At 41.8% G+C, this 22,057-nt stretch overlaps 3 protein-coding genes and 1 non-coding gene across 4 annotated transcripts; 3 read left to right on the top strand and 1 right to left on the bottom strand.

Annotated features, from left to right (window-relative positions):
* Positions 1-1,878: 1,878 nt before the first annotated feature.
* On the top strand, positions 1,879-5,141 carry rpp14 (ribonuclease P/MRP 14 subunit). Its single transcript, XM_062986499.1, has 6 exons — positions 1,879-1,909; positions 3,485-3,578; positions 3,769-3,853; positions 4,175-4,251; positions 4,384-4,462; positions 5,054-5,141. Exons 2-6 carry the CDS (start codon positions 3,502-3,504, stop codon positions 5,108-5,110), a joined length of 375 nt encoding a protein of 124 aa, XP_062842569.1. The 5' UTR covers positions 1,879-1,909; positions 3,485-3,501; the 3' UTR covers positions 5,111-5,141.
* On the top strand, positions 5,124-6,280 carry LOC134301680 (hydroxyacyl-thioester dehydratase type 2, mitochondrial-like). The gene has a single exon (XM_062986498.1). The coding sequence runs from the start codon at positions 5,124-5,126 to the stop codon at positions 5,634-5,636; it is 513 nt and encodes a 170-aa protein (XP_062842568.1). The 3' UTR covers positions 5,637-6,280.
* Positions 6,281-7,734: 1,454 nt separating this feature from the next.
* Positions 7,735-21,056, top strand: pxk (PX domain containing serine/threonine kinase). The gene is made up of 18 exons (XM_062986322.1): positions 7,735-7,942; positions 10,110-10,160; positions 10,695-10,742; positions 10,937-11,123; positions 11,360-11,437; positions 11,765-11,838; positions 11,943-12,017; positions 12,671-12,775; positions 12,980-13,081; positions 13,203-13,364; positions 14,264-14,381; positions 14,487-14,565; positions 14,653-14,701; positions 14,851-14,928; positions 15,020-15,106; positions 15,203-15,266; positions 16,462-16,521; positions 19,047-21,056. The coding sequence occupies exons 1-18, from the start codon at positions 7,841-7,843 to the stop codon at positions 19,241-19,243; spliced, it is 1,716 nt and encodes a 571-aa protein (XP_062842392.1). The 5' UTR covers positions 7,735-7,840; the 3' UTR covers positions 19,244-21,056.
* A 608-nt stretch (positions 21,057-21,664) lies between these two features.
* Positions 21,665-21,738, bottom strand: trnat-agu (transfer RNA threonine (anticodon AGU)). The gene has a single exon. It is a non-coding gene; the product is annotated as a tRNA-Thr (tRNA).
* Between the last annotated feature and the right edge of the window lie 319 nt (positions 21,739-22,057).

Raw genomic sequence — 22,057 nt, 5'->3', positions numbered from 1 at the left:
TACACACACACACACACACACAGAGTACACCCCTCCTGCAAAACTTAACCCCTCCTATTACACACACACACACACACACACACACAGAGTACACCCCTCCTATTACACACACAGAGTACACCCCTCCTATTACACACACACACACACAGAGTACACCCCTCCTATTACACACACACACACACACACAGAGTACACCCCTCCTGCAAAACTTAACCCCTCCTATTACACACACACACACACACACACACACACACACAGAGTACACCCCTCCTGCGAAACTTAACCCCTCCTATTACACACACACACACACACACAGAGTACACCCCTCCTGCAAAACTTAACCCCTCCTATTACACACACACACACACACACACACACAGAGTACACCCCTCCTGCGAAACTTAACCCCTCCTATTACACACACACACACACACACACACAGAGTACACCCCTCCTGCGAAACTTAACCCCTCCTATTACACACACACACACACACACACACAGAGTACACCCCTCCTGCAAAACTTAACCCCTCCTATTACACACACACACACACACACACACACAGAGTACACCCCTCCTGCGAAACTTAACCCCTCCTATTACACACACACACACACAGAGTACACCCCTCCTGCAAAACTTAACCCCTCCTATTACACACACACACACACACACACACACAGAGTACACCCCTCCTGCGAAACTTAACCCCTCCTATTACACACACACACACAGAGTACACCCCTCCTGCAAAACTTAACCCCTCCTATTACACACACACACACACACACACACACACACACACAGAGTACACCCCTCCTGCGAAACTTAACCCCTCCTATCACACACACACACACACACACACACACACACACCAGTACACCTCCCGCAAAACTTAACCCCTCCTATTACACACACACACACACACACACACACACAGAGTACACCCCTCCTGCGAAACTTAACCCCTCCTATTACACACACACACACACACACACACACAGAGTACACCCCTCCTGCGAAACTTAACCCCTCCTATTACACACACACACACACACAGAGTACACCCCTCCTGCAAAACTTAACCCCTCCTATTACACACACACACACACACACACACACACAGAGTACACCCCTCCTGCGAAACTTAACCCCTCCTATCACACACACACACACACACACACACACACACACACACACACACACACCAGTACACCTCCCGCAAAACTTAACCCCTCCTATTACACACACACACCAGTACACTGCCTGCATAACTTAACCCCTATTGTAACACACACACACACACACACACACACTAGTATAACTCCTGAAAACCCTAACCCCTTCTGTTACATACTACAATAAGTGTTGCATACTATACTAAGTATTTTAAGTTATACGTATAAAGGTTTAAGTATTTGAAATTAAATAACCAAAATAATCTTGCATTGATGACTTTTCTTTTATAATAAACAATTAACAGAATTTAGAATCTAGTTATATACTGAGTTTACATCAGTTTTTATTATTAAGCTTAAGCTAAACTGGTGCAGTAAATTTATGTTTTACTCAGGGTCTTTAGATATTGTTTTAGACAGGGTTTTAGAAATAGACGTACAATAAAAGCTGTCTGGCTTTAAAAACAGAAAGCAGAACTTTAAAGGGTTTATAATCATTCATTTATTATTGACCTTTATTAGCACGGCATGCGCATTACTGCGTTTCTCGAGCGCAACTATAAAGCTCTTATATACAGTTCCAACACTGCATACTAGCTTACTAAACAGTGTGTATCAGCAGTAGAGACAGCGGCTGATCTGACACACTATGTAGTACGCTAGTACGCTAGTATGCTCGCCTGCTGTTTGGTACTGTGGAACATGCTGGAGTAGGAGGACGCGTTCAGGTACCAGAGCATTTTCTATTTATTTTCTATTATGAATTATCTGGAGTTCTTACATACAATAAACGTTCATATCCTAAAACAAATGCTGTTATTTTTTCGAGCTGTGCGGTACATACTGCGTGCCAGTCGAGATCCCAATGACTTAGCATTAGCCAGCACGCTAGGACTGGAGAAGTTGGTCAAGCGTTTGTAATCTCAGCGACCCGGACCATGTTTACCAGCTCAAATTACACAAATATGACACAGTTTTTCTCAATTACTGACTGATTACTATTACTATATAGTGAAACTGTGTATATAAGCCGCATGACGTTTTATATAGGGTCTCCAAAAGTATGTAGACACCCCTAAACTAGAGCTTTCACAATTCACATTTTCCTTATATTTACAAAATACTGCACAATTAAGTTATTCAACAAAACATTACAAGTCTTTCTTTGCAGTTTTATCAGTGTAAAAATGTTCACCAGAATTTCATAGTTTTATTGCATTGTAAGAAATGTCCCATGAAATACAGTTTGGGCAATTGAGAGGTAAGGGCCTTTCTCAGGGGCCCAACACTGGCAACTTGGTGGAAGTGGGGTGTGTCTACTTTTGCTAGTCCAGTACCTCAACCACCTGAGTGCAAATAATATTGCAAATGATATTAAACTTCAAATGAAGTACAAAAGTACATCCAATTGTATTAAAACATTTCTCATTAGAATAGTGAGGAAAAAGTGACATGACAATACATAAACATGAATAAATATATTATAGTTTGGAGTTGTATGTATATACACCGACTAGGCATAACATTATGACCACTGACAGGTAAAGTGAATAACACTGATCATCTCATCATCACGGCACCTGTTAGTGGGGGGGATATATTAAGCAGTAAGTGAACATTTTATCCTCAAAGTTGATGTTAGAAGCAGGAAAAATGGACGAGCGTGAGGATCTGAGCGAATCTGACGAGGGCCAAATTGTGACGGCTAGACGACCGGGTCAGAGCATCTCCAAAACTGCAGCTCCTGTGGGGTGTTCCCGGTCTGCAGTGGTCAGCATCTATCAAAAGTGGTCCAAGGAAGGAACAGTGGTAAACCGGCGACAGGGTCATGGGCGACCATGAGATGATGATGATGATGAAGGCTGGCCTGTGTGGTCCGAGGTGTTCGAGGTGTTGACTTTGCCTCCAAATTCCCCAGATCTCAATCCAATCGAGCATCTGTGGGACGTGCTGGACGAACAAGTCCGATCCATGGAGGCGCCACCTCACAACCTACAGGAGTTAAAGGATCTGCTGCTGACATCTTGGTGCAAGATACCGCAGCACACCTTCAGGGGTCTAGTGGAGTCCATGTCTTGACGGGTCAGGGCTGTTTTGGCAGCAAAAGGGGGACCAACACAATATTAGAAAGGTGGTCATAATGTTATTCCTGATTGGTGTATCTTGTTGGGTGTTTACACTAAATGACATTTTGGTCTCTGTAGTTTGGAAATGTCTGATATAAATTGTATTATTTATTTATACTAAAATATACGTTTTTAAAATCTATCAGTAGTTTATGCTTGCTCTCTTTTCCTCAACAGTGGCGTGTTCAGGCGTTATGGAGGATGAATCTGCGTCTTTTAAGCGAGTTGTGTACAAAAAAGCTTCTGATTACCACTACATGAAGGTCAGCCTGTACGTATAAGCTCCAAGTTCCTGCTCTCGTGTCGTACCGTGTAACCAGCTCGACTTCTGTTCATCATCCATTAATGACAAACTAAGAACCTTATAAATAATCTAACAATTTGGCATTTGAAGCAAATTTGAAGAGGTTTTATAACATAACTGATCATATTATTTTATGCTTCTTATCGTTGACTGTCAGAGTTTTGGAAAACAAGAATAAAACACCGAGTGCGGAACAGTTCAAGCACTTTATTAACTCGGGAGTTAAAGATCTGTACGGAGAGGTAGGCAAAACAATACACCACATCATATTTAACTTTTGAAGGAATATAATTGATGCTCAGTGGCATGGATATAAATACTAGGCACCAAGATGAAATAAATGGTTGGTTGATTGTTGGGCCGGTTATGGCAGGAGCTTCAGACACAGACTATTCTATGCTATAATTTGAAGACTGGCTAGAGATTTGAATGAACAAGTAAGCCACTGCACAATAGTCATAGTACTATAGTACACAGTCTAAATGCTTGATCCTATGAAAGGGTCAGATGTTTTGACAGCATATAAGGCGTCAGGTCCTAATGTTTTTTGTTCTTATTTGCAGGTTGGAGCTGCGTTTCCCTTTGATGTGCTGACGTTTGACCAGAAGACGCTGTCCGCTGTACTGCGTGTGTATAACAGGTACATCACTGTTCCTCTGTAGACTCTTGAGTTCAGGGCTGATCTTTAGTAGGGGGTTTAATAGTTGAAATAGTTATGGCCAATCCTTGAAATACACTTAAGTTTTAAATAATTTGCTGGTTCTTCTTTCAGAGGTTTGGTGAAGTTGTGGAGCGCTCTTACCCTGATCGGAGCGTATGAAAATGAAACGTGTGCTTTCAGAGTCACACAGGTGGGTAAATATTACATATTCCTCTGTTTTATTAAATAGTATTTATATTTATTTAGTACTAATTTTCATCAGTGAGATGTAAAGTGTTAGCACTGGAGGCTGAGCTCACAAATATAAGGTGATACATGAACCTATGGGGGGCACGTACACTGGACACCTAATCATGAGCTTATTAAAATAGTGACCTCACAACAGACACTTTTCTTATTGGCATGACTGGGCACTGACGTTGGTCAAGAAAGCCTCGATGTCGATGTTCCAGGGTTGTTGAGTAGGACTGAGGTCAGGGTTCTGTTCAGGACGATGGAGTTTCTTTAAACCAAACTGAGCTTTCCTTCATGTCTTTATAGAGTTGCTTTGTGCACAGGGTCACATGCTGGAACAGGAAGGGCCTTCCCTAAACTTAACTGTTGCTATAATAAACTAAGCATATAATTGTATTTGAATTGACTTATTTATAGAATTGACACTTGTTAGCAGTAATTGTGGCTCAAAGACAACTAAAAGAATTCAATAATTAGAAGGGGTGTCCCAATACTTCTTAACACACTGATAAATCAATATTGATTTTTTCATTTCCTGTTTTTTCAGGTCTCGCCGTTTTTATTAGCTCTATCCGGAAACAGCCGCGAGTTGAACTTGTGCTAGCTGACCTGACAGCATGGCCTCCGTTCTGAGAAGAACTGTGTTCGGCAGAAACCCCCTCCGTGCCCTGGGTGTTGGTGTTTTCGGGGCAGCGAAGCCCCTCATCGCTGGATCGTGTCCTGTCAGGACGCTCCACGTCGGAGACCGAGCCTCGCTGACGCGGGTATTCAGTGCCAGAGACGTCGCGCTGTTCGCAGAGCTGACCGGAGACACGAACCCGCTCCATCTCGACCCTGAATTCGCCAAGACCACCTCATTTGAAGCCCCCATTGTTCACGGCGTGCTGATCAACGGTCTCATCTCGGCAGTTTTGGGAACCAAAATGCCCGGCAAAGGCTGCGTCTTCCTTCATCAGGAAATTCGCTTTCCTGCGCCGCTGTACGTCGGGGAGGAGGTGCTCGCTGAGGCCGAGGTGAAGAAGATCAAACGCTCGTTCGCTTTTATTTCTGTTTCCTGCTCGGCCATAGACAAAGTGGTGATGGAGGGCGAGGTGCTGGTCATGATGCCGGAGGACGAGCGCGGGTCTTAAAGAAGACCGGAGACGTTTCTGTCTTGAATTGTATTCTGTTTGAATTGTATAAAATACACGGCAAGAACATTTCCTGAAAAACAATTACTGTCTTTTTAGTTTTGCACTGGAGTTATGAGGCTAATGTAAATGTATAAGTCTTTATTTTAGGTTAAACCATTACATCTGGAACAGCAGCACAGTTCCTCGAAGCTCCAGGGTTTCAGGTGCAGTTATGGTTCGGAGTGTGGCCTGGTCATTTATTTTTTACTAATCCAACATATTTCAGTCAGGGTCACAGTGGGCCCAGTGCAGCCTGGGCTGGGAATAAATCCATGGCACGGCAACACACACACACACACACACACACACACACACACACAAATAGAAAGTACTTATACTTGGGGCAGTTGAGAGCAGATTTTACCTTGTTTTTTGGAAGGTGTAAGAAACCCTTAGAGGAAAGGACCCATGTTGCAGTGCGGCACCCACTCTATGGACTGGCTATTCCAAACTGCCCTTAGGTTTCATTTCTGTTTTATCATTAAGTGACCTGTCTGAACTTTCTTTTTCATTTTGTTTTACTTTGCATGTTCCAAAGATTAAGTGCATAAAAAAAACTGATGTCCTAAAAAACAGTTTATAAATAAATTTATTTTCACAAATCTGTTGTGCAGTCGAGTTAAAGTTGAATATTTATTTATTAGTGTTTTAACGTCATGTTTTACATTCATGACAGGACAGATAATTACTGCTTACACAAGATACATCAGTTCAAGTTTAATGTCAAACACAGTCATGGATTCTCCAAATCACCTCACTTGCACGTCTTTGTACGGTGAGGGGAAACCCACACAGACATGGGGAGAACATGCAAACTTCACACAGAAAGGACCCGAACCGCTCCACCTGGGACTCAAGCTCAGGACCTTCTTGCTGTGAGGCGACAGTGCTACTCACCAAGCCACCTGCCGCCCTTATAAAGTTGAATATTGTTGAGGTTTTTTTTATATTTGCTCCTGATTTGCAATATTAAGAACCATTAAATAACTACCAATTTTTTTAATAGTTTTTCGAGAATGTAATTATTCTAATTTTTTACAAATTATGCAGTTTTAAAATCTGTTATACTGATGTTAACATTACAGCGCTTACTATTAAAAATGATGAATTTCACATTGAGTGATGGAATAATGTATTTCATTAATGGAAAGCGTCTGAGGTGTCGGTCACTAGACACAACCAGAACAGCTTCAAAGCTCCTTGGCATCATGTGCCCTCGCCCACGTGTGGAAAATGTAACGCATGATTACTCATCTCTGTAAAATGGTGTTTTTTACACATCTGAACTGCCATAAATAAGCGGTTTATTCACTGCAGCTGTACTACACTCACTGAGCATTTTATTAGGTACACCTACATACAGATTAACTTTATGTCTTGACTGTAGTCCAGCTGTGTACCTTATTTACAAAATCAAAAGCCATCCACATAGGATCTCGAATGAGTTTGGGTAGTGGATCATTCTCAGCACTGCACTAACGCTAGCATAGTAATGACATGGTTGTGTGGTGTTCTGGTATGAGTGTGCAGCAGTGTTGTTGGGGTTTATAAATACTGTTTAAACCTGGCCTCGTCGTTAGGAACACACTCTGTTATCACAAGATGCTGTTGGCTTTAAATTTTTGGTTATTTGTCGGCTGTTCTTCTCAATCAACGACACGTGAGAAGTCTACAAATCCCACCAACACTGCTGCACCTGATACACTCATGACAGCCCAAAACTAGAACCATATTATTTATGTTTTAGTGCTATTGTAGTGCTAGAGATAATCCACCACCCAGACATCATCTGGTCAGTGGAGGTCCTACATGGTGGACAGGGGGCTGACAAAGTGTACAGAGAAGCAGATCTACAGAGCTACTGTCAGTAATTGTATACCCAAATGTATAAATATATATAAATACATGGTAGAGGTGAAATTATTTTACAATTCTTTATTTCATCAGCTGATTTTCTGCTGTTTCTACGTGTTTCCCTAGGTGGCATCAGCAGATTTGTGTGTGTGTGTGTGTGTGTGTTGCCAGTTTGGGGCGGATCTTCGTCTGTGCAGTATGGTTAATGTCAGTAGTTTGATCTGTACCATTATGAGGAATAAACCGCGCTATTATTTACAGTAATATTGTTGGGAATTTTACACCAGCGTGTTTCTAACACCAGCAGTATGGCGTTAATGGAGAAACCGGCGTTTGGGAAGGTTCTGCTGGATGACACAGTGTCACTAACCGCGGTGATCGAGGCGAGCCAGAATTTACAATCTCACACGGTAAGAGAAATACAAACCCGGGATAAAATCATAACTTAGCAGAGCTGCAAAACACAGCGTGATAAACGGGTAAACACGTCTTATACAGGGGTAGAGCATATATAGATGTGGCTGCGTCTCAAATCCATACTACCGTACTACGTAGTTTGCACAGAAATAATAATACAGTCGTTGCGTAATGCGTACTACCTAGTGCACGAGTATGCGATTCGTGACAGTGCAGTGAACTGTTATTGAGCAACAGCCATACCGTATCAACGCGTAACATCATATCTATGTACATTATATCACATTTTAACTCAAATCAGATCACTTCGAACCCAAAATGTTCATAAAATGCGCTGTGTGTTTGAATAAATATCATGTAAATGTAGCTGTCATAGTGAAAGTGAACGAATCGGTTGCGTCCTAAACTGCGTACTACCATACTAACTAGTATAGTGAAAAAGTATTAATATATACGTAGTGCAATATTTTAATATACTACTTAGTAGAGTAGTACACATATTGAGACGCAGTCATGTAAATATAAATATTTACATAGCACCCTGATAATGTTATCTACGTAGCTGTTATACTTTCAAGCCATATTGCTAACTAAATACAGTATTGTTTTATTTAATTATTAAATAAAAAGATTATGCAGCTGGCTAGCGTGTCTAGTTAGCAATTTACCCTAGTTTAACAGTTTAGCAACAAGCTAACTTAACATATGACTAGTCAGATATCTAATTTCAATATTCTTGCGAATAATAATGTTCGCAAACTTGACAGTTTTAGTACTTGGTACTTTAGTACTTGGTTAATAGTTTGCCATGAAAAGTGCCTAGTTGGGTTAATAAGACAACTGTTGTGATATAAACTTGGTTGAGAAGCTAAACCTGTTAGCTTGTTTGCTAGCATGACAACTATATGACATTCACATGAGCATTACGATGCTAAAGCTTTTTAGCCTGGGAGCGAAAATATTTGTTGTATAAACACTTATTTAAATGTTAAGATGATTAAGATTCATATTGTCATAGATATAATAAAATAAATCATAACAAGTTCAAAATTGATTAGTACACCTTTTCTCACATTTAAAGCAATAAGGTGAAACAGAATGGTAAATAATCCTATTGTCAACACAGTTGACTACAATGTTTTGGTATTAAAATACTCACTATGCGACAATAAAATAAACAAGTCAGTCTTTCAGTGCACAGTATGACTAATATAATCCACATTTACTATTTGGCAGGCTTTAATATTTTTCAGTGTTTGCTAATCTGATTATGTATGATGGCATTCAAGCATTAACAAGTAAAACCCAGTGTATCACTTTCAAAGAACCAGTAGGAATAAGCAGTTTCTGGAATACAGTTGTCACTGTTTACAGTCAAGCAAACTTTCCTTCACTACAAGTTTAAAGGCTGTAATGCAAGGAAAAAGCTTCTTCTTAAAATTCAGCGTGACCAAAGTTTGGTGCTGAAAATGTGGATCCAAAAAAGTATTTTGAAGGGCGTTTTGTGGTCAGATAAACTAAATATTATTAGATTAGATTATTTGGCACTAGAGACATTTCAGATGGAGAAAAGATACCAAAGATTCTTGACTTTATAACAAGAAGTTTGTGTTCCTTATGTCATATGTCCTTTGCGAGTATTTGTGCACTTTTGACTTTAATTCCATAATTCCATTTTTCCATTTTGAATATAGCAACACAAAATATTTAAGTATAAACAAATACCTGGTATTGACATCATTACAGTAACCAAACCAACTCTCTGAGCAAGATAAGCAAAGTAGAAAACACACACGAAATTGTAATGATTGGATAATGAGGTGGATAATGATATACCCGGTGTAAACTGATTATATGGACAGGTTTTACAACTTTTGCCATAAATTCAAGCCGGAAGCACAGTCTGATACACTGGGCTTTGTTATAGCTGGACTCTAGACCTTTAGTTTGCCCAGTGTTTTCCTCACATTCCAGTATGATTGTGCCAATTGAGTCAGCATGACTAATAATCCATTTACTTTACACAAGGAGGGTTAAGGAGCCTAATTGATATAACAAATCACACTGTGGAGAACCAAATGTTTTGTTATATACAGCATTACTGGTGAATTGTCTTGCCAATTACTCAGATTATTATACCAGTGTTTTTTGTTTCACCAGGAATACATCATACGAGTTCAGAGGGGAGTCTCGACAGAAAACAGTTGGACAGTAAGTTAAACTGATAACATGAGTTTCTGTTATAGCTATAGGACAAAAAGCGGTCTGACCCAAAATACAATTGTGACAAAAAACACACAGCGACAGCACTACACACTGCGCCACCATGCCACTCAGCATTTGCTTCATTTTTCAATTTATTTATCCAGGATTTTTCTTTCATTTGTCACTCTGTATGCAGTGTCTTTTATTCACAAAGTTTGTCCAAGGTTACTTGGCTTATAAAAGGAGCCAAGCACAAAATACAGGCTTTTGTAAGAAGCTTGATGAAATAACACCGGATGAGCTGCAACTGGGTCTTGTTCCTTGTTTGATTACTTCACCCTGTTCTTTGTAAGTGAGAGCAGGAGTGTCTTTGACCATTGGCTGTGGCATTGTTGGGATTAAAAGCTAGACAGTTTTTTTTAAAGCTGCTCCCATGGTCCGTATACCAAACATAAGGGTTGGGTTTCTCAATGTAAAAGGTCTTTATTAATATCTGAGAGCTTGACGACTTAAAATATTTAATCTTTCTGATATTTGCAGGTGATCAAAAGATACAGCGACTTCGACATGCTTAATAACAGTTTAATAGTAAGTAAATTTACTTATTTTCGAAATTCCTTTCTGGCACATTCATCACCGTGCTGAAAAAATGCTGACTGTTCTTCCAGTATGTTCAGCCAGCTGACACGTCCCAGTAAAAGCAGTTCTTTTTATTGTATTGTTGTTGTTTTTTTATGTCTCTCTTTCCTTTCACTCATCATTATTTCTCTTTGCTGTGTCAGGTCTCTGGCCTGAATCTGCCCCTTCCTCCCAAGAAGTTAATTTGGAACATGGAGCGGGAGTTCATAGCGGAGAGGCAGAAGGGGCTGCAGGCCTATCTGAACTTCCTCACACAGCACCACATCCTCTCCAGCTGTGAACTGGTCAAAAAGTTCCTCGACTCCAACAATTATTCTGCAAACTACACAGGTACGTGAACGGGAGCAGAGCCAGGGAGTTCCGAGAAACACCGCGTTCTCTAGAGATGCTTTAAAAATATATTTGTTCAAAAGGAGGAACTTTAGAGGGCACCATGCTGCAAATTCGGCAAAATGAGTAATAATAAATATCTTTATGCTAACCAGATCGTCTACACATTTCTACACGTTCTTTCCTGTTTTGATGTGTTTGAACAGTTCTAACCACCTTGTCTGGTTTCATTGCAGAAATTGCGCTACAACAAGTGTCCATGTACTTCAGATCGGACCTGATCTGGGAGGTGGTGGAGCCTTTAAAAGATATAGGTGAGTCCAAGAAATATCATCTCCGCTAATGCTTACACTGCAAAAACCGTTCAAGACCATTTCTGATTCAGCTAAATTAAAAACAACCTGCAGAGCCAGAACAGTTTCACGCTGAGGGTTCGTTTACAGTCGGAGTGGTTACTGGACTGTGTCCAGTAAAACAACCTGAAGTTTTAATGGACTCACTGGGTTCAGTGTTTTTGTTGCTGTAATGTGAGGATGGGAGTGTGACCATACAGTGTATATTTGTATCCTGATAACTGTAGCAGGATTACCGCAGATAACTTTTATTTACTTATTTGAATGTAATAATTCACTTTTTGTCAGGTTGGAGGGTACGAAAGCGGCACTTTTTAGTGAAACACAAAGAGCAGCCCAAGGAGCGGCAGGTTTTAAGCTGGGTGAGTTCAGTTTTTACCCCAAACACACACCTTCACTGAGCTGAGTGTAATCCTGTACTGTGATCCAACATGAATTCATTTTGATTCTGTTTCATCCATTACAGGTGGATTTTGGTCCTGATAAGTTCCTATCAGATAAAGATCTGCAGTCCATGATGAAGCTGCTTCCATCCCTGTCTGTAGGTCCTTTTAGATTTGAATTTTTAACACTGTGTGGGTCACTTTATGGTCTAAAAACAAATAACGACGACTGAACACAATGAATGGACGCGACATGACAGGGCAGCTGGAGGTCATTTAATTACTGTGAGAGCTATGGACATTTATTGATCACAGGCGGAGCCACTGTTAATGACTTTACACTGAGTGGAGCTGCTGCCCAACTATACGGATAGTTTACTCTAATGTGATACCGATCTATTGCCGGGCCAGAGACTGGCGACTGGCTGATAGCACCTCTTGGGATTGGAACCCTCGATCCCAGGGGTAGTTGGCTAGCGTAATTTACCCCTGCTCCACCTGAGCACCTTACATCACTACATCCTTTGATAAATGTAGAAGTTTAGCACTGCATTCACCCTCAATCAAATCTGCAAATTATTACACAGCAGTTGGGGGTCTGAAAAGAAAAAAATTCATAAAGTATTTTAATTTACTTCATACAGTTAAATTGCTGGGGGGGGGCATAACAGAGAGCAAGTCACCCAGAAGATTTGATCTATTCAATTTGACACACACATAATAATTCTATCACCAGATGTAGCACTTAATAGCACTTTTATAAGATGATTCTGACTGACCGGCGTCTTTTGCTTCCTTTTGGGATCTTTAGCATCGTTATGTCTGTCCGGTTACGTTCGCTTCTACCATCGAATCCTCAGCGGTGGTGATCAGGACTTTCAACGAGAAAGGCACGTTGAGGGATCACATCTGCAAGGTACCTGACATACAGATTTAAGGTTAAAAATTCTCCCAATTGGACATATCCAATGTCCTCTTAGTGAGGAGAGCCACAGGCTCACTAATGTGTGAGCACCGGATTGTTTCTGTTGAGTCTGTTTTCTGTTGAGTGCCTGACCAAAGCAATTTTATATAGTGATTTTAAAGACTTTATTCTTATGGAATCTCCTCGGTGTCTCAGGTGAAGCCAAAGGAACCGTTCTTGAAGAAGTACTGCAATCCGAAAAAGATCCAGGGTCTGGAGATCCATCAGATCAAAACCTTTGGGAGACAGATTTTGGAGGTTTGGCATCATTATTATTATTATCGTCTTTTTCTTTTCATCGCTCAGTTTATTCTGGTCGGGGTAGCAGCAGGTCTGGACGCGGCTGGTTTCATCTGATCATGGTTTGTTTTCTTTGAAGGCTTTGAAGTTCCTTCATGATAAGGGCTTTCCATACGGGCATCTCCACGCCTCCAACATCCTCATGGAGGACAGCACGTGCAAACTGCTGGATATCGAGAACTCTGTACTGGGACTTCCTTTTTATTACCGGCCCTACGTCACTCAGTTCAGGAAAATGAATGTAAGTTATGCAGTTTATACACAAATATGAAATATAGTCGTCATATTTAATACAATCAATGTCACCTACTCTCTCTGCTCTGCTGTGTACAATCTGGCCCAACTGTGGTTTACAAGATGTAACATAAAGCCTCCACAAAATTTACATTCCTGCATTTAGCAGATGCTTTAATCCAAAGTGACTTACAGTACTGTGACAGTATACAGTCTAAGCAATTGAGGGTTAAGGGCCTTGCTCAAGGGCCCAACAGTGCCAATCTGGCAGTGGTGGGCCTTGAACCAGCATCCTTCTGGTTACTAATCCAGTACCTTAACCACTAGGCTACAACTGTCCTACATTTTTTTGGCTCACAACCAAACCAGGGTTCGAACAAAACCTAATTTAGCTGATGCTTTTCTTCCAAAACAAGTTAACGACGGTGACCGAATACCATGTAAGCAATTGAGGCTGAAGGGCCTTACTCATGAGCCCAAGAGTGGCAGTGGTGGGGCTTGTCTGCCTGTCTTCAAATAGGATGGTCAAGTGTCCAGATACTTTTGGCCCTAAAGTGTATCAACCGCTGCTGGAAATAAAGTGAAATGACCTGTTAAAGCTTAAGGGCGGTTGTAGCCTAGCGGTTAAGGTACTGGACTAGTAATCAAAAGGTTGCTGGTTCAAGCCCCACCTCTGCCAGGTTGCCACTGTTGGGTCCTTGAGCAAGGCCCTTAACCCTCAATTGTTTAGACTGTATACTGTCACAGTACTGTAAGTCGCTTTGGATAAAAGCATCTGCTAAATGCATAAAATGTAAATGTAATGCTGGTCCCATGCCCGGGTCAATAGGAGGGTTGTGTCTGGAAGGGTGATGCATAGTAATTATTTATTTGTTCACCTTGATTTGACATTTATTCATCCTCCAGACCACAGAGAGTATTGACGTCTACTCTTTCGGACACTTGCTGTATGAAATGACGTACGGAAGGCCCCCGGACGCTGTTCCTGTGGATCAGTACCCCTCGGTGCCCTATACGTCCGTGGGTCAGTCATGAGAACCTTTACGTTTACGTTGTTATGATTCTCGAAGCGTCTGGATGTATTATGTAAGCGCTTGATGAGAAACTGTCCGCATTTCCTACTGTACAGTTTCGGTGCTGCAGTCCATCCTGTCTACAGAGGCGTGTAAAAGCGGAATGCCCACCGTGACCCAACTCCTCCAAACCCCGTGAGTAACTGAACCACAGATTATTCTGCTCTTGTGTAATCATCATCGTGTGAGAGAAATAAATCTGTGATTTTTCCCCTCCGACAGTCTTTTCAGTGACGTGCTGATGTCCAGTACAGAGAAACCACAGTTTAAGGTCATTCTACACTAATTCTACAGATTTTCTTTGTTGCATAATAAATTCAGTTTTGAGGATCTAAAACAAAAGAAAAAATAGGAAATACTGTTTACAACACTGGTTATAATAACATAATAACACCTCTTTATTTCCTCTGTGAATTGTAGATCCCCTCCAAATTAAAAGAGGTGTTGAAAGCGTCTAAAGAGAACCTGGAAAAACGTCTACAGGAGGAGCAGAGAGCCGTCAGTGCTTCCCATCGCCCGTGTTTGGGTTTTACACAGATTTAGCGTCGTGTTCTGGGTGTAACCTGATTCTCTGTTTTTCCACGTGCAGATTCAGCAGCACAGGAGGTTGACGCGAGCTCAGTCCCACCACGGCTCCGAGGAGGAGAAGAGGAAGAGGAAGATCCTGGCTAGAAAGGTACAAAAGTGTTCGAAGAGCAAACAGATACTTCTAAATGCACTTGATTTTTTTTAATAAAGAACTTTTGTGTTCGTTTTATTTTGTTGCCCTCAGAAATCCAGACAGTCTGCTTATGAGAACGAGGAGGACTTCTCCGTCAAATACAACAACAACTCCGGTAGGTCGAGTTCATCTATCAGCAAGCGACTTGCTTATTTTCCACATGTATTTTTCTTTTTTCCCCTAATTTAGCAACCTAGTCATTTCCAATTCCCTTTTCTAATACCTTGTTCACTTCTTGACAACAACCAGCAGTGGATTCTTGCCATCAACATAAGCTGCTGCAGTTTTTTTGTGCAATACTTTAAAATGTAAATACTTTGTACTTTTTTTTGTTTCGTAGTCTATTCTTATTTTTTTTATTCATGTTGCACGCACCGAGGCCTGGGTAACTGTATTTCGTTCTATCATGTACGTGGTTGAATGACAATAAAAGAGTCTGAGTCTGAGATATACAGTCTGAAATTCGAGTGAGCTGCCTCAGTAGAGAGGATCTAATAAGACATCGAACTCATAAGTCAGATTATTTAGACGCTCTATTTTGACAGCGATTACGCCGAATACGTCACCACAGTTTTAGCTTACTAAGCTAACACAGTTAGCCTCAGGCCATTCAAACCGACAGGCTGAGGTGGCACAAACCGCTAGAGCGCCGGCTAACGTCTCCCTCCGTGTACCGAAAACGGTTAAACTGCATTTACAAATAAACGACACTTGTGTAATTACACCTTTATACATCAACGAGAATTTATTTACATTTGAAAGAAACTCTGTTGGTTGCTTTGCATCCGTTTGCCTTGTTTGTGGTTTTTTGTGAGAAAAGTCGTGCCGCACTGAATGCTGGGCTCTTCTCGGCAGTGTAGCATGACGTAAAATGCGTCTGTGTGGAGAGATCGCCGGGGTTTCAGACAGACTCGGAGAGTCGTGCCCTTTTAACCAGACTGTTGAGGGCTTGGAGAGGGGTGGTGGGCTAGCGTCTATGACCGCTGTGCTACTCAAATGTCACAGGGCTTTTTTTAATCAACCTCTCTTACGTTTTTGATCTTTCAAACCCTCATTTTAGCACAAAGACTATAAACACGCTATGAAATATACAGTAGGGTTAAACTATCCATCTGATTTATAGAATGTTCCTGATTGGTTGGTGCTGATTGTGCATTATTACATGCTGGCTTATTTCTGTGGTTTGTCCTATTGTGTGGTTTGGTTCTAAATTTAACCAAACAGATCAATTCTGTATCTCAGCAGGTCTTTAAAAATGCACCGAAAACAGAACTGAGATGTTTCTAACTCTCTGTGTGACTCTCTGCCAGGTTCAGGAGCGAGTTCTCCACCGACTTGTCCCTCATCACCCACTCCTCCTCCTGTGCCAGGTATTTACTGCCTTATTACCGTTCCGTACTCACATCACATCCTACTGCTGGAAAATGATGGGCTGAAATGTAGCAGTTTATTAAAAGATGATTTTAGTCAATAGAGCAAATCATATTCTGCAGTATGGTGGTTTTCGTGCTGCCATATTTCAATTCAGAGCTGTCAGGTTGGGCATGGCGTGCATTTCTTTACAGTTTAACCTGATCCTTTCTTGACTGCTAATTAAACATATATTAATTTGCCACATGCAACCACCAGAGCAATTAATGCATTCGATTAACGCAGACGATGTACCCAATTTTCAACATGCATTGCTTGCAGTAACATGTTTTTGCCAGTGTGGGCGCCAATTCGTTACTGTACTGCAGCTTTAATATTTTCTTGACCAACATCAGTGCCCGGCCATACACATGCTGTCATCTTTTGACTGAATGGGCACAAATTCCCACAGACATACTTCAAAGCCTTGTCAGAAGCCTTCTCAGAAGAGCATCTCACATAGAGGTCACTGTTTTAATGGCATTTGTTTTTGCAATGGGACAGTCAGGTGTCCAAATACTTATGCCAATATAGTGTATATTGTTGGCAAAAGTACAGATCGAACACAGGACACAGTGCAGTGTTGTAGTCTGATCTGGAAGGATGCAGGCCATGTCAGCGCCTCACCGAAAGCTGCCATCCTGTTCTAGGAAGGGGGGAGGGGTGCATAACGTAGGATTCATATCCGTCCTCATCTCTGAGAACCTGCTGTAGTTGACTCGTTCAGTGGTTTCTTTTAGGTTTAGCACCTCATCTTCATCATAACGTGTCTTTAATATGTATTCCGCTCTGAAATGAACATTAACGTGTCTCTGCCTCTTTTTCCCTCCTGTGCTGTCTTCAAACTAGAGCATGCACCGTTTTGAACAGGTGTGGGGTAACGTAATACAACACTAATTCCATACCGCTGCTAAAGTTGCACTGGTTTCTTCCTCAGTACAGCTTATTCCACCCAATTACAGCTACAAGATGTGATATTTAGTCGATGAATAATTCTTCTCCATCGTCCAACTTGGACTGTGAGCCAGGCCTGTTCTTGATTTTATTGACTAAATTGGCGCAAATTCCCACGAACACACTCCAAAATCTTGTAGAAAGGCTTTGCAGAGAAATAGATGATAGTACAGCTACAAATTTAATATAAATGCATGTGGTTTTGGAATGGGACGTCCAATAAGCTCATGGTCAGGTGTCCCAATACTTTTGTCCACTCTGTGCGTATTGATCTGCATTACTGAGGAGACGCGGTGCAACTTTGAGACCCACCAACCTGCAACGACCTGCTCAGCCGTCCTCGATTTACTCTTTTTAAAGAGGTCTGCGTTGGGGCATGAAGGTTATACGCCTGGTTAGTGGTCTTCTGGTGTCTGGGCCAGTCGGTGGCACAGGGGGTGGAGAAAAACAGAGAGAACAGCGTGTTGTGTCTTTTTTTAAAAGAAGCCGACACCGAAGCTGTTGTCAGCGGCTTTATGTGTGCCAGAGGAAGCACGTGCCAGCCTGCAGACCTCCAAATTGTGACACTGAAAAGCTCTGCTTTTATTAAACCGAACAGCACAGCAATTCTTCATGTTTTTTTCTCATGTTTTGAATTTGGGGGCATATGGGGGTTCTATTCCCAGAGTAAATCGGGACAGAGCGCTCATGCAGGCCACAGGTTGCAGTTTGGGTCCAGTGGTTCGCACTCAGTAGTGCTTTGCTCACTGTGTGTTAAAAAGGTTCACGTTTAAAAACGCTGCTTTCATGTTAGCTTTCATGCTAAGTGTGCCAGTATGCTTAGCATTAGCTGTGGCATGCGCATGTGTGTAGTCCTCAGTGTGATGTTTGTTGTTGCAACAAACCACCAGGCATTTTATAAAAGATTGATGAATTTTACAAGTATGGATTTGTAATTACTCACATCACACCAGGCTTGATTTCATCCGGACCTGTTGAACCTAAATCTTGCTCATTTAAACCACATTAAATTATCAAAAATATCTGTTCAAGATTGTGCAGCCAGGTATTAAAGCCAAGAAGCTGATTAATGTGCTCATGTTAGCGCACCAGTGCTGAGTTCTCAAGCTTTTAGAGTTCGAGCCTAAGCTGTGCTATCAGTCGGTCGGGCTCCTACACAGACGCACGATTGGCTGTGTGTCTGTAGAAGGAGGGACAACGACTGAAACTAGATTCCTCGTGAGCCTGCACATGGGCGGCTAATCATGGATGGTAGTGCTTAATGCTCCGCCCCTAACAGGTGAAAAGAAGCGTTCGGTGGCTGCCTCGGCTCTCCTCGATCAGGAGTGGGGGTGGCAGCAGCGGCGAGAGAGATATAATGATATGGCTTTATAGTGTATCATGTGATCACACCAATATCAGTGATCATGGCACGTACACAAGCATTTATACTCGTGACATCTCGACTTGTCACCTGCTAACGTGAACGTAGGGTTCTGTTATTATTTCTGTATCTCTGCCCGTGCTAACATTCATGTTTCAATTAACGCAGGTGTTCAGCCGGTGACTTCTCCTCCACCACCACCCCCACCTCCTCCTCCATTAGGGATGGAGTCCGTCCCTCCTCCCCTCCATCCTCCTTCAGTGAACGGCGAGGGACGCAGCGCCCTCCTCAGCTCCATCCAGACCTTCAGCAAAGGTCGACTGAAAAAAGCAGAGACCGTCGATCACTGCAAACCGCACGTCTGAGAGACCCGAGAGCTTCACCAACGTTTCCTTCCACCCGCATCGTGTCTGAAGTGTAACAGGATCCGATCTTCTGGAATGCCGGGAATTTGGACTCCCAGGGACTCCTGGGGGGCAGCAGGAAAGATTTTCGAATTCGTTTTCTCTCGAATCGGCTGCAGGTTTGGAATGTGGAGTGATTTGTGGACTCTCTAAGCTGCTATACAGAATCGGACCTGCGAACTGGACCTCATGAGGCAGATTCATTCTGACAGGTTCCTGTTGAATGATCAGAACTGTAGCAGCGACACAGCAAATTCACCCTGTTAAAGAATCTGTGTTGATGTTTTTTAATGCTTCGTTTTAACAGAACGTCCTGCACATATTTTAATTCATTGCATTATATTATTTAGAGAGGAGTTATTTTTAAAGAAAAAAATTAAAGAAAAGAAGAAAAAAAAAACAGAACTAAATGATTTGGGGTTGGTGCCACAGTAACCGTTGTGCCTATACAGACGAGACCACAGTACACAGCTGTACAAAGTTTATTCTCCTTCTAGCAACAGTGTGAGAGCTTATTCAAGATCACAGTCATACAAAAACGGTGTGTATTTAAAAGAATGAGTCCGCTGATCCCGCCAGTGCACCTTTCTTTATGATGAGAGGATTTTAGCAGTATGTTGTATAGATAAAGTATAAATATACTGTATGTGGAATAGTCTTACTTTTGCAGACTAACACTTGCCCAGATTGACCAGTCATGGTGTACAGGCTGCTACCTACACTGTATAGCCAAAAGTATTTGGACACCTAACCAGGAGCAAACCATATTAAAACAGAGCGACCTCTGTGATCTTTTCAGCTACAACAACAGCCGCACTTCTGAGAGGGCTTCTCACAACAGTTTGGAGTATATATATGGGAATTTGTGGCAGCATTTGTAAAGCTGGGAACTAATGTCGAAGTTCCAGTTTGTTCCAGAGCTGCTCAGTGGGCCTGAGGTCAGGAGTTTCTTTAAACCAAGATTCTCTTGACGTCTTTATAGAGCTTGCTTTGTGCACTGAAGCCTTCCCTAAACTGTTTTTGCGAAGTTGGAAGCATGTAATTTCTTGTATAACATTGATTCATTACACCTGATAGCAGTTGTGTGGCTGATACACATGAATTCAGTGATTAGAAGGGGTGTCCCAATACTTTTGTTCATATAGTGTATCTAATAGGTATCATAGTATAATACTTATCAACCAATCATCTGTGTTTCAGCAGTTTTGGTCTAAACTGGTGTAAGTTTTAGATATTGGTCATGCAGAATCCAGTCTAGAATTCGCTGGATCATGAAAATACGGAGTTGAAAATAGCGCTGCTGCTGTGTCCCAAACATCATACTGCTATCATACTACATACTCATATTTACCCACTGGTTCAGGTATGAACAGGATGGAATAGTCATCACTGCTAACTGCTGATTGGACACACACAGTCATACAATGTTTATTCCTGTGCAGACAGACAAACAGATCACGCAGAATACTTCAGCTATGTCTCAAATTGCATAAGCTACACGTCCATGTTCATTTGGGAAGAAGGATTGTTTTCTCTGCAGCACTTTATTACTGTTTATTGTGATCTTTAAAGAGATACAAGGTTTACATAATGGTATAAATGAGAGTTTAATTATTTGATATATTGGGAGTATAGCACGTTTGACTTGACCAATATTGTGAAAAAAATTGTTTTGTTTCCCCCCCAATCTAGAAATTGCATTGACAATATTTTTACCCTCTGGTGGTGTTGTGTTTTAATTGTGACCTTTCAAATAAAATCAAAGAATATTTTCTGTTTTGTCAATTCTGTGTTTATTCATGTTTTGGTATTAGTCAGGAGAATCCAGTCTTTTCCACAAAGAGCTGGCGTGGTTGTAGGATTTTATACCAAGCAAACACAAGCACTCTTGATCCACCAGTTTAATCAGTTAGTCATGGTCTTTGAATATCTGAGCAAGCTTGTCTGGTTGATGGTAAGACCTGTAGCCAAAGCGTCCCTTTGTGGATTAGATTTAGATACCTGTGATCTAAGTAAAAATCCAATTTACAAACTGTTTATGGTACTTGGATGGTGCAGTCGTAAAATTTTGCTAGCCCACCACTGCTAATAGCCCCGAATCGAACCCCTGTTCCTGGAGTTGACATCTATAGAATACAATACAATACAATGCCTATATTTGTCATATATACATATACAGGTGTTCAGTACAATGAAATTCTTTCTTCACATACCCCAGCTTGTTTTGGAAGTGCTTGTTTGGAGTGCAAGGTCAGTCATCGTACGGCGCCCCTGGAGCAGAGAGGGTCAAAGACCTTGCTCAAGGGCCCAATAGTGGCTGCATGCAAGAGCTGGGATTCGAACTCTCAACCTGTAAGTCTACCCACTAGGTTCCCAAAACAAAGGCACTGCTGGGATTCGAACCCAGGATCTCCTGTTTACTAGACAGGCGCTTTAACCAACTAAGCCACAGCGCCATGTATAATTATATACATGTCTAATACTGTAAGTTGGCACTGTGTTGCAGGATGTGATTGTGATGCCGCACAGCAACACGGCTCACATGGACCTGAGATCAATTCTCGCCTCCAGTCACTGCCTGTGCGGGCGGCACGGTGGCTAAGTGGGTAGCACTGTCGCCTCAAGAAGGTGCTGGGTTCGAATCCCAGGTGGGGCGGTCCGGGTCCTTTCTGTGTGGAGTTTGCATGTTCTCCCCGTGTCTGCGTGGGTTTACTCCGGGTGCTCCGGTTTCCTCCCACAGTCCAAAAACATGCAAGTGAGGTGAATTGGCAATAC

The sequence above is a fragment of the Trichomycterus rosablanca genome, chromosome 24 (genome assembly GCF_030014385.1).
Source record: "Trichomycterus rosablanca isolate fTriRos1 chromosome 24, fTriRos1.hap1, whole genome shotgun sequence".
Classification (NCBI taxonomy): domain Eukaryota; kingdom Metazoa; phylum Chordata; class Actinopteri; order Siluriformes; family Trichomycteridae; genus Trichomycterus; species Trichomycterus rosablanca.
Note: the sequence above shows the minus strand (reverse complement) of the source record. Positions and strands in the feature narration are given on the sequence as shown.

Coding starts and splice junctions, on each gene's coding strand:
- rpp14 (XM_062986499.1), top strand. CDS start 3,502: ATGGAGGATGAATCTGCGTCTTTTAAGCGAGTTGTGTACAAAAAAGCT. Junction 3,579..3,768: donor CACTACATGAAGGTCAGCCT/GTACGTATAAGC, acceptor GTTGACTGTCAG/AGTTTTGGAAAACAAGAATA. Junction 4,463..5,053: donor GTGCTTTCAGAGTCACACAG/GTGGGTAAATAT, acceptor CTGTTTTTTCAG/GTCTCGCCGTTTTTATTAGC.
- LOC134301680 (XM_062986498.1), top strand. CDS start 5,124: ATGGCCTCCGTTCTGAGAAGAACTGTGTTCGGCAGAAACCCCCTCCGT.
- pxk (XM_062986322.1), top strand. CDS start 7,841: ATGGCGTTAATGGAGAAACCGGCGTTTGGGAAGGTTCTGCTGGATGAC. Junction 7,943..10,109: donor AGAATTTACAATCTCACACG/GTAAGAGAAATA, acceptor TTGTTTCACCAG/GAATACATCATACGAGTTCA. Junction 13,365..14,263: donor CTCAGTTCAGGAAAATGAAT/GTAAGTTATGCA, acceptor TTCATCCTCCAG/ACCACAGAGAGTATTGACGT.